Source organism: Xenopus laevis, chromosome 8L, assembly GCF_017654675.1.
Source record: "Xenopus laevis strain J_2021 chromosome 8L, Xenopus_laevis_v10.1, whole genome shotgun sequence".
Lineage (NCBI taxonomy): Eukaryota > Metazoa > Chordata > Amphibia > Anura > Pipidae > Xenopus > Xenopus laevis.
In genome coordinates, this window is record NC_054385.1 from 25240679 (window position 1) to 25252941 (window position 12263).

Consider the following 12263-nt stretch of genomic DNA (forward strand, 5'->3'; position numbering starts at 1 on the left):
TTGAGGTCATCGTGAAGCCCCCTCCACAAAGCTGCGATGAGTGCCTCATTGTTCCAAGACACCTCTGCAGCTAATGTCCGGAAGTGGATAGCATATTCGGAGGCAGTACTAGACCCTTGATTAACTTTCACGAGCTGGTCAGAGGCGTTCAATTTATGGCCCGGGACATCAAAGATTTGCCGGAAGTTAGAAAGGAAAGCAGTGGAATCATGTACCAGAGGATCATCTCTATCCCTTAATGGCGAAGCCCAAGGAAGGGCTTTCCCCTGAAGAAGAGAAATAATATAAGCAACCTTAGATCTCTCGGTCGCAAATTGGTCAGGAGCCGTTTCAAATTGGATCTTGCATTGCGTGATGAATCCTCAGGAAGTATCCGGATAACCCCTAAAATGAACAGGAGCAGAAATCTTGGGTGGTTTAGGAGATGCAGATGGAGCAAAAAGAAGCGAAGAGGATTGAGAAGCATCAGCACCCGAAATTTGGAGGGCTTCTAGGCGAGAAGTCATGTGCTGTAAGGCCTGTGCAAGATAAGCCTGTTGAGCCTCTTGACTGTCCGGGTGCTTCATCATAACATCAAAATATCCCTCCATGGTAGTGGGAAGGTTCCATCTTGGCCTAAGCTATCTGTAACATTCTCGTTATCGGGTACCTTGCTTGGTGGTGGGTACACTCACAATGCACATGGTAACCCTGCGAATTCCAGTGTTCACCGACGCCCTTTTGGGGCCCGGGGCTTTCTGCTGCAGAAAACACAAGGAAGAGTGCGTGACAACAACAAGTCCGTAAACGAGGTACCGGCAAGGATGAAGAGGAGACATAGTTGAGAATAAGGGGAAAGGTTCAAGGCGGGCGGGAATAATCGGAGTCAAAAGTCAGGCGGAAGTCAAAAAACAGGAATTCAAATATAATAAACGCTTTGGCAGGAACAGTAGAACTGGAACCTAGCTTGGACACACACAAAATGGAGGACTGGACCTTTAAAGCTGTTTTGGTGCCAAATTCGAATCCTAATCGTGACGTAATGATGCTCTGCACCGTGACACTCGCGTCATGACGCTCGGCGTCAAAGCAGATGCGCCTGCGCACCAACTTCCTAGACTAGATGCGCCGGAAGATAAGAGACTGCCGACATCTCCCGGTGTGTCTTACAGGACCCTGGAGTCCTTGCAGATAATAAACTTGCCTGCTTTTTGGCTCCTTTCAGCCCTTCTCACCATAACAAGTATTGTATACGTCTTGAATTCCTAACAAGCTCTCACCATAACTAGATTTGGTTCCCCACTTTGCTACTCTCCAAGTCCTACCTCTCAGAAGCCATGTTCCAATATCTTGCACTGATGAGATCTAACAAGATTGAAACAGGGTGTCTGCAAGTTTGGATATATGGCTCTGAACCATTAGGCTGTATTTGTGCTATAAACCAGCGGTTCTGGATGCATAGTTGACCAAAGGGACACAAAGGAGTGAGTTGCATGTCTCCGCCCATGATGCCTTATGAGAGACCTCTCTAATACTCTATTTACCAGTAGGTCCTTCCAAGTGACACAAGGTCACCCATGTGGATATCAGGATTTTAGATTAAAATTATATATATATGGGTTATGTATTGTATAAAATGCAATGATTATAGAATAGGACACTGCCACAGAACAGCTGTGTTAGACTCTACACTTCAAGGTTAGAGGCCTTTCTACTAATTAGGGTTGTAGAATGTTTACATAGAACTAAGAATACATCTGTTGTCTCATGTCACAAGTATTCCTAGTGCAAGGTTAAGAAAGACACTTATAGCCCCAAAAACACACCCACTGCACAGATACCATTCTGGATATTGTGCTAGCACAGCAAATGTACTTATTTGGACTATACTTAGGTCAGGAAGAATTGTACTAAAATGGACATAGAGGCATAGTTATATTAAACCAAGGACGATGATTGGATGTCAAGGGATCAGCCCCATGGAAGAAGAAATGGTTAAATAATCATCTGTTGTATTGCTTATTGTCCCCCAACGTCCTCACGAGCTTTCAGGGCGTGTGAGCTATTATTTAATACTCTGTATTGTAATACTCTGTATTAATGTATACCTCAAATAAAGCTGTCTGGTTAATTTCCTGAGAGAATCTGTTTGGTTCAAGTCAGGCCCAGGGGGAACTTCGGGGCCAGGCTCGATTTGAGTAAGCATTTATTTAAATCCAAGAGGGACTTACTCATCGTGGCTGAGAATCTTATATCCCTGGAGGACTATAGGAGCATAAATCCGACAACCCATTCCGATTAGAAGAAAGGAGGTTCAGCCTAAATATTCGGAAGGGGGTTTTTTTAGAGTGAAAGCTGCGAAGATGTGGAATTCTCTCCCTGAATCAGTTGTACTGGCTGATACATTAGATACCTTTAAGAAGAGGTTGGTTGGCTTTTTAGCAAGTGAGCGAATCCAGGGTTATTAAGATAGCTTGTAGTACAAGTTGATCAAGGAACTAGTCAAATTGCCATTTTGGAGTCAGGAAGGAATATTTTCCCCCTCTGAGGCAAACTGGAGAGGCTTCAAATAGAGGTTTTTGCCTTCCTCTGGATCAACAAGCAGTTAATATAAAGACTTAAGGTTGAAATTGGTGGACATGTGTCTGTTTTCAATCTAACTTACTATGTTACTTTTTACTTGTTATACAAAACATTTGTAAAATGCTTGTTATATAATTTTTGACCTTTAGCCAGTAAAAAGTGCAGCGGCAGACTTTTTGTTGGCATTCCAGATTTTATGTTTGCCAACATGTATGAGGTTAAAAAAAATACTTAAATGACAAATGTCTGCATCTGAAAATTAGATTTGCTTATAAGGAAAAAGGAAATCTGGGCAGGTGTGTGAATGGCCAAAAAGGCCTATTTTTTTAAGTTAAAAATGTGGGAAGTATTTCCATATTCTCTCCTGAAAAAAAAAAAAATGAATATCTGATACTAAAAATTTTTGGGTTTCTTACAAACACAGCAAAGTAAACAGTGCATCTGAAAGATTAGTTAAGCACAAACTACATGTAATTATCAAAAAGTGTTGTGTTTATTAAATACTTCATACATATTTCTAGAAAAACAGAGCCTAATGTTTTTACATGCATGATGGAGCACACAAACTTCATTTTTAGGTGTGGGCACCATACATTATCAAAGGAAGTTGATGAAATCTAATTCTCGAGTCATGTTGAGAGTCACTTCCAGCGATTCTGTATCTGCCACAAACTTGGCTTTTCCATTATCGGCATCTACAGGATGTAGGAGATGAAGTGCAAGTTTGCTGGGGAGAGAGAAAAGGCAGAAAGACTCAGGACTAACCCTAGATATCATGGCCAACTGGTTGGGTCCTTCAGTTATTGGCATGGTAAAGAATTGGCAATGCTAAGAAAAATTTGTATTTAGAGCTTTCACTGCCACATTTACATCATGTTTATGGTACTGATAGACAGATTTTGTACTTAAACTATGAAGTGACAAGAACTTAAAGGAGACGCCCCATTAAATTATTAGTAATGTATTTTAGCCATTATATGAAGACTAACATATTCTCCCAGTGCTGCTTTATTCTTCTTAGTTTGCCTGCAAAACAGCATAGTAATACAGTACAACCATTCTGTTCAGCTACCCTTTCTTGGGTATATCGGATGGCCCACAGCAAATACACGCTAACATCATGCATGTACGTCATACATCAAGGCGCAGCTGAAGCAAGGTATTCACAGACTTCTAAAATGGAGACCACAAGGCAGAAAGCAGAGATGTGCTTTGATTATGGATATGGAAGAATACATTATGTGGTATGGCACTTCAGAAAAAAAACTATAGTGGATGATTTTCATTTAGTGGATCATTTGGCATAAAAAGAGGAAAGAATGTGTATATGTATTTCCACCTTTCGTAAAATGCATGGTGCTATATTTTAGAGCAATATGCACCTATCACTTGAGAGCACTGGTTGCTTGGCGATTGGTAATTGCTATTAACTCTTACTGGATAGCAGTTTTGAGTATTTTGTCCCTTCCCTTGGACTTACAATATGGTCTAACAATGAACATGCCTGCCATTTGCTTCAGATATACTTTTAGTCCTTTTTTTTTTTTAAAAAAATGTGCACCATTAATTATTGCTAATTTCTCTATAATCTGAACAACTTACTGTTTGGGAGTGCGAAGGTCTAGAAATTTCTTCTTTACCTGAAGCGACACCTCAGAAACCTTTATTCCAGGCAGATTGATTCGAATCTAGGATAAGATTGGGTCAGGGCTAATGCACATGCAAAGTTCTTAATCTGAAATAGGATTCTAGTTTGCATAAACTTTTATAACATAGTGAAAGTCTATTGGGCAACTGTATTCCAGCAGGTATGTTTACCCTATTTGATTACAAAGGCACCATAACAGATGGTTAAGGCAGTTTTTTTGATGTAACAGGTGGGTGTGATAATGCCCAGTTTATAAGAGTATCTTCTGGGATTTAGTCTAAACAGCAAGCAAAGAAATACAAGCTCTTGCATGTACTCCATATATGCTGAAGAGACTCATGAGGTTACAAAAACTGCACAGTTTATTTGTATAAATTAATCAAGGAAATCTCTCTTTTAACTCACCACCATCTGCTCACAACAGGCTGTTGATGGATCCTTTCGAGTCATTCCCAAAAACATATCTTCAGTTCCAACTCTCTGCTTAAATAATACCTCATACCTGCAAAGGTGTTAAAAGTTTAATTGTTGGAGCTAACTTAGGCACAGGACTTGTAGAGGTTCAATAAAAAATACACATTGGCTGAACACATCATGAGAACTTAATTCTGGTCCTGGGCAAACTCTGTACCCAGAGAAGGACAAAAAATAGATGTCATTGGCAGTTCATGTCAGATTCTATATTCAGTTATAAAGTATAGTGCTTGCAACCACCACAGAACAGGAAAAAAGGCTAATTGGGAGAGTGCAGAGAGAGACTATTTTTCCACATGCATCTCTACCTGCTACAGCTTGGACAGCTATAAGATTGATACAGGTTGTAGCAATTAGTGCTGAGTGCTTTGAAGGGTCCAGAAGATATGGGCAGTCAACAAGTAGTGAAATCATGAGACATTAAAGTGAGATGCAATACTGTAAGCAATGTAGGGACCTCTAGTAATATAACTTACTCTGGCTGCTCTCTCAGATCCAGTGTGTCTTCATATTCTGTGCCCTCAGTGATCTCTGATTCTTCCCAGATATCCTTTCTGTCTGTGGTCTTTTCTGAGGCTGGCAGTGAAAGAACTTTCTTTATATCTAGTCTTTTCATATGACTTATTACAGACTATAACCTACCGAGCTCCAGCCAGCATGTTGCTAATAAAATGTAATAATCAATATATATATGAAAATAAACACAACTTGGAGCAGAAACTATAGCTGTACACCACAGTTTTACTATATGGCACCTGTTTGGTAAAAAGAATTTCCAGCTTGAGAAGGAGGGGGTGGGTGTTTCTAACACCTTCATTTACATTTACATTTATTTGAGCTCCTATGTGACTATATATTCATGAACCGCATTCATCTAAATATGACATTTTTAGACTATGGCTATGCCCACCTTGCTCCTGGCTCCTTGTGGGTCCAATATCTCCTGGTCCAACACTTGCTACTGCAGTACCCTGTAAAGAACATGTAATTGTGACTGTAATAGCTACGTAATGTGTTCAAACAAATTATACACATACACACAATGATATCCCATCACTCGTTACTTTTGCAATTATATGATTTATAAGGGGAAAAAAAAACTACGCACCTTATTATTTTCTAGTTATTTTTTTCATACTTGAGCAATGCACACTCTTACCATGTAAAAAATGGCAATTATGTGATTACTAGTGAACGAAATTCACCCACTCTAGAAGGGTAAATTCAATTGTAATTGAATCTAATTTCCTCCTAAACTCCAAAAACATATAGGCAGGTATACTGTCCTAATAAAACTTAGACTGGAAGCTCCACTGTTGAATGATGTATAATCTTTGTAAAACATTGCAGAGTATGCTAAAAAATGAATAATAATGATAACTTACCCTACATGCATCTAGCTCTTCATCCTCTTCTGTAGGATGGTTGAGCAGGGAACACAGAGCATCTAATGCCCCAACAGATGTAAACTCACCCAGTGCCAGTTCCATTTTCAAACTATGGTAAAAGACAAATTCACATGTTCCTGCATTTTGAACATTTTAAACATATTAATCAAAAAACAATCTGTGAACTTTCTTGAGAATTAGCTTTATAAGCACTATCAATCTCGCGTGTATCCTCCTCTATAAATACTGGCAAATACATACACAGCTTCTACACAGAAATGTATATTGTTATTATAGTGACCCACACCCATCCCAATACCTATATGTCCCTAAATTTCTACCGTGTGTCCCAGCATTTCAGAACAAATTCATAAAGATTATATATTAACAAAACAATAGATAAAGGTCCTTCAAATTGTTCGGTATTAACCAGAACGGCCGCATACTTACAGAGTATGTAGTTGTTCTCAAGTTTTTGTTAGAATGGATGCTTCTGTTTCCATGGCAACAAAGTCGCGCCGCCTCTAGCTTTAGGTGCCTGGGTAAAATGGAAAAATCAAGGCTTCCGGATATTACATCATGACAGTGCGCCACATGTGCGTTCCAGCTTTCCCGCTCACCCGGAAGTACCTTGGTGGAGTGGAAGGAGAAGAGTGAAGGTATGACTGCAGTTGTTTTTGTACATTTTCCCATAGTGCAGTAATTAGGGTTTGGACATTTCAATGTATACATGTAAATCTCTGTTGTAGTGAAAAAAAAAAAAGTAAATTAAGATTACTCTTAATATTCTGCAGTATTACCTTGCGTGCGTTTACGGCTGAGGGGCTGCTCGACGGCATGGCTTTCGCTAGGTTTTGCTAGGGACCGAAGTAAACATCACCAGTTTGAAAGGTGATTTTTAAGGTAGACCGCTAATTATTGGAGCTAGACAGTTGCTGGTATTTAGAAGTATGTTTTCTATCCATATATTTTGCGCACCAAATCCTCCAGTCATGTCAGCTTTACCCTGTATTATGCACTTTCCAAGTCAAGCATTTATTAAAAAAAAGTGTATTAGAATATTATTTAAAATGCACAGTATTTAATGCCACACCTTAAGGCTGGTGTTAAACCAGAGCTCTGTATAGTAAATACACTTAGTAGCCTCAAATTTCCCAGCCCTAGAGTGGATATTTTACTGTGAGGAAACTTAGAATATATCTATAGTTACCTTCCACATTTATGACACCATATAGAAAAACAATTGCAAATGTTTATTAGCGAATGAGATTATCACTGAACACCATGTGGCAAACAGGCTTTGGTTTGTAATATTTGCTACATTGTGCCTATGCTTCCTCTGACTTTTTTTTATAAACTAAAACCAATATGTCTGAAAACCTTTTTTTTTTTTTTTTTAAAAAAAAAAGTCTTAAAAGCTATGTGCCCGTAGATATTCTTTAGCTGAATAGCTGTGCAGGGAGTTATAAATTCTTAGGCAGTACAGGTATGAGACCTGTTAAACAGAATGCGTTGGACCTGGCCAGTATTTTCACCCTGAAATGGCACAACCTATCCCTCTCTGGTCCGCCCCCACCCTCTACGTCACCGGCCGGTAGGGCCGGACCTAAAAGGTGGCAACCCTATTCGGACCTGGGGTTTTCCAGATAAATGATCCATCCATAATTTGGATCTTTTTACCTTAAGTCTACTAGAAAGTATGTAAACATTAAATAAACTCAATAGGCTGGGTTTGCTTCCATTGAGGATGAATTATGTCTTAGTTTGGATCAAATACAAGGTACTATTTTATAATTACAGAGAAAAAGGAAAACTATATAAAACTGTTATGTAATTTTTAAAAAAAATTGGATTAATTGGATAAAATGGATTCCATGGGAGAAGGCCTTTCCCTAATTCAGAGCTTTTTGGATAACTAGTTTCAGAATAACAGATCCCATAATGTAAAATTAGTCATAATGTTTGAACCAGCTCTCATGACCCATATTAGGTAATCGGTGTTTCTCTGTTAAAACCGTGAACAATATTTGCTAATGGATTATTATAGACTACCATACTCACGGCAAACTCTGCAACTTTTATTACATTAACCTCACTGGCTATGTGCTTCTGTTAACAGTGACAGGCACTCTGTGCACTAAAAAATATCAAGGCTTATTTTTGACACATTTCTTGCCAGAATGCTTGCCAGATGTTCCTGTTACTGGATGGAGAGAAAACTGTTCTATAAAAATGAGACATGACTTTTCACAATAAGACAGTGGATATTAAAACACTCGGGCTTGTCCCCCATGGAGGCACTGGAGAGGAAAAAGCTCTAGCCGCAGGGCTATGGTGATTGCTTATTTACTGTCTTGGATAGCCTCAAAACTCAAGAAAAGTGACTGCTTTATTTGCATCTAAATCTGTAATCTTGCATGCTTTTTCCAAACAAATATAAATATTCAAGACAGGGCCTGAACTCAAGAAATGTAAAACTTCTGTTCTTAGTTATTATGTTTTCAACCGTTACATTTTTAATAAATCTTGTGAGAATTTCATTCTAAAAATTGTATTGTTATGGAGCTACATTGATACCATTATGCCAGCCGGTCTGGAAATTAGGGATGCACAGAATCCAGGATTCGGTTTGCTATTTGGCCAGGAATTGGCAGAATCCTTGTGCTTGGCTGAACCGAATCCTTAAAATCATGTGACTTTTCATCACAAAATAAGGAAGTAAAAAAAAATGTTTCCCTTACCCTCACTGATTTGCATACAGTCATATGAAAAAGTTTGGGAGCCTGCATGATAATTTACTCCACTTTCAACAAAAAAGATAGTAGTGGTATGTCTTTCATTTGCCAGGAACAATTGAGTACTCGGGTGTTTCTCTTGCCTAGATTGGGGGACACAGGCACCATGGGGATGAAGATCCTGGTGCTTGGAGAAAGGACTAAAGTGGCTCTTCCTCCTGCTCTGGGCTTCATCCCCCTGCCTACTTCCTCTAACCTCAGGTTTTTCTTAGTGTCCTCAGAAGGAGGACGGACACTGTGGCTGGGAGCAGTGGTATAGACTAAGGTCAGAGCCATGCCACAAAAAAGGGGTCAGTGTATGCAGTTCCAGAACCCCTCCAGCCAAAAGGATATTAATTCATTATTGCTCATTGGCCTTTCTGCTCTTCAGAGGCTGCAGGCAGGGGGGCTCCCTCCCACCACCCTGGGCAACTGGTTCCCGCTTCCCAGACGCTGCACCAGCAACCAGAACAGGGTGCACACTGAATGAGCATTTATGGTTGGCCGAGTTGGTAAGTATTACCCTCCTCTCTCCCCAATCTCTCTCTTTGGCTCCCTCCCGCCCACCGATCTCTCTGGTGCCAATTGGGAACTCACTACTTTATGCCGGCCAGGGAGAGGAAGCTCATATCGCTTAGCGTATCCATCTGTGCGCACACTCTCTCCAACGCGGGTGGCTCCCCTCTTATTGCGGCACCATCTTGGTAATGGACTTCATGTTGCCGTGCGCCTTCATTACTTCACTTCGGCAGCCATTCGCACCATAACCAGCCGCGAACGCTGCAGCTCCTAAATCTGGAGATCCTGCTAGGAGGAGTGTGCAGAAAACAAGTCTGTTGTTTTTCTCTTCACTATACACACAGGCACTACTGCTACATGGAATTGCCTGCTCATTATATTATTCTTCCCCGGTTGTGAACTCTCACTAAAGGGGGCAGTGGTTCCTTCTCTGGTCTTAAAGGGCAGATCCCCTTTCCCATTACCCAGATCAACCCTACTATATTAGGGCACTTAAATTAAGGAATCCCTTCTGCAGAAGGTACTCTACCAGTTACCCTAACCATGACAGGTATGTGTGTCAGGGGAACAGTCCCTTTCCAAGTCACAGACTACTGCATGTACTAATCCATTAAAGTGGACCTGTCACCCAGACATAAAAAGCTATATAATAAAAGTCCTTTTCAAATTAAATATGAAATCCAAATTCTTTTTTTTATTTTTTTTTTATTAAAGTGTTGTAAACTCATTTAAAAATCTCAGCTGTCAAGCAAATATTGCCTGCCCCTTCTCTATGCCTTAAGGTGGCCATACACGGGCCGATAAAAGCTGCCGACAGACCAAGTCGGCAGCTTATTGGCCCGTGTATGGGGGCCCCCGACGGGCTTCCCCGATCGAGATCTGGCCGAAAGTCGGCCAGATCTCGATCGGATGGGGTTAAAAATCCCGTCGGATCGCGGCCGCATCTGTTCGTTGATGCGGTCCCGCGATCCGACCGCCCGTTTGGCGAACGCTAGGATCCGATCGTTGGGCCCTAGGGCCCACGATCGGATCAGCCCGATATTGCCCACCTCAAGGTGGGCATATCGGAGGGAGATCCGCTCGTTTGGCGACATCGCCAAACGAGCGGATCTATCCGTGTATGGCCACCTTTAGGCATAGAGGCAGGGCAGGCAATTACTTTATTCAGCACTTAGTAAATGTAACTGCACTCCCCACATTCGCCCTATTCTCTTAACCATTTAATTGTGTGGCCAGTGCATGGGGATGGACATCAGGTCCCCTATTCTGGTGTATAAACAAGATTCTGAGATGATGCAAGGCTTGCCTTAATAAGTGTCCACAAAATGGCTCCTGCCTGCTTGCTATATTAATGAGTTCCTAGACTGATGAAAACAAGATTCAAATAATGTATACAGTTTAATTAAATTTAATTTTGCTTGACTAACATGATAAAGTAGGATTTGGAATAATTTTTTGGGTTAACGGGTCCCCTTTAATACCTTATTTTGCTTGCGCTTCTTGCAGGTCTAAATTACCTAATGCTTCAACTGAGCCAGTGTGTCTTTCCTAGTCACCCATGGCATGCATTCACCAGTGGGTTAATCTCCCTCTGGGCCAATGGACAGTACGTCCCACCAAAAAGTTAAATGAAACAGCCCCTCCCCCTCTTCACCTGTCCTTTTTTTATTTTTGTCCTGTCCAGAGGTCAATGGATTGAGTCAAATCTTGGAGCATGCAGTAGCATGTATTCCCAAGTTGAAGGGGGGGTTTTTTCTCTCTCTTTTTTCCCCGTTTCTGTTGGAAGTCTGTAGGCTCCCCAAAGAAGGGGTTAGCCAAGGAGGGCCAAGGACTGGTGTTGGAGTAGCCAGTGGGCCAGCCATACCTCCCACTAAGGGTTAGGTAGGTAATGTGTCGAGTGGCGCAGGCACAGTATGCGCACGCTTGATGATGTCACGGGCAGCTGGTCCTCAGCCAGTGCGGCGAAAAAGACGGAGATGCAAGGTAAGGAGGAGGCAAGCCGATCGGTCATCCTGAAGTGGGGAAAGGGAGCGGTTGCCTCAATCGCAGTATTGTTAATGTCCCCAAGTTTGTGGAGCTAACAAAGGAACCGGAAGTGTGGAATCAGCCATTTTGGATGTGGGTAAATGCACACTAAAGCAGGCCAGAGACGCAAAGATCCGATCGTACGAATCGAGGATTCATAAGATTTTCTTACCGTGTGTGGGTCCCGGCATTTTTCTTCCAGCAGGGATCGGTCGTTTGGTCGATCAGACAGGTTAAAAGATTTCTTTCAGCTGCCGATAATTTCTCTGCGCGTATTCGCGATCATACGATTTTCAGTGGGAGACTGTCACTAACTTTTGTCGGACGTAACTTTCATACGATTGCTGTCGGTGGCAGAACATTGGCTGATCTGTTCTGTTCTACTTTGTTTGATCTGAATGGTTAGTGGCAGGTCAGGAGATGGGGAAGTCAGATTGTTCGAGGATTCGAACAATCGGATCTTTGCATCTATGGCCAGTCTGCATAGGCGGTGATTGCTGCCAAAAAATTAAAATACGTGGCGTGTTGGCACGGAACATGTGTGGGAAATAATTCTGGATTATTAATGAGCAGATGAAGTAGTTATGCTGGAACACTGCAGCACCTTTTTAAACAGGTAGCGCTTCCTGTCACTGCCATTTTGCTGGATTTTCATGTGTGATACACTGCTTTGCGACAAGCAGGTATGTGAGTGAGAAGTCTTCTTACCATATATATCAAGAGGCAAGTCTGATAAAAAATATTGTTTTATGCAGCACTCCTATGGATCCTGCGAGTTTTCCCCCAGAAAGGGTCTTCACCTCGAGGCTTCTACCAAGGGAACCCAAGCGCTCAGCCTTTCCGGGGGTTCTTCACACACTGACCGTCACAGGG

The 12263-nt window shown here is 41.4% G+C and overlaps 2 protein-coding genes across 9 annotated transcripts in view; one reads left to right on the top strand and one right to left on the bottom strand.

Annotated features, from left to right (window-relative positions):
- Positions 1 to 3036: 3036 nt before the first annotated feature.
- dnaaf6.L (dynein axonemal assembly factor 6 L homeolog) lies at positions 3037 to 6662 on the bottom strand. Of its 3 annotated transcripts, none has more exons than XM_018229655.2 (7): positions 6523 to 6662; positions 6070 to 6181; positions 5595 to 5655; positions 5161 to 5260; positions 4616 to 4712; positions 4165 to 4250; positions 3037 to 3289 (listed from the first exon to the last, which is right to left on the bottom strand). In XM_018229655.2, exons 2-7 carry the CDS (start codon positions 6172 to 6174, stop codon positions 3160 to 3162), a joined length of 579 nt encoding a protein of 192 aa, XP_018085144.1. In that variant the 5' UTR covers positions 6175 to 6181; positions 6523 to 6662; the 3' UTR covers positions 3037 to 3159. The 3 variants fall into 3 exon arrangements, with proteins under 3 accessions (XP_018085144.1, XP_018085146.1, XP_018085147.1); XM_018229657.2 differs by having other exon boundaries at positions 6070 to 6209; positions 6523 to 6648; XM_018229658.2 differs by lacking the exon at positions 6523 to 6662 and adding an exon at positions 6392 to 6512.
- Positions 6610 to 12263, top strand: part of nup62.L (nucleoporin 62kDa L homeolog) — a 41508-nt gene continuing 35854 nt past the window's right edge. For 4 of the 6 annotated variants that reach the window (XM_041571982.1, XM_041571983.1, XM_041571984.1 and 1 more), the window contains exon 1: positions 9243 to 9358. In XM_041571982.1, coding sequence (XP_041427916.1) covers positions 9343 to 9358 — 16 coding nt within the window. In that variant the 5' untranslated portion in view covers positions 9243 to 9342. Of the gene's footprint in view, positions 6732 to 9242; positions 9359 to 12263 lie in introns of those variants that run through there. The other 2 variants (XM_018228791.2, NM_001090870.1) reach the window with 2 other exon arrangements.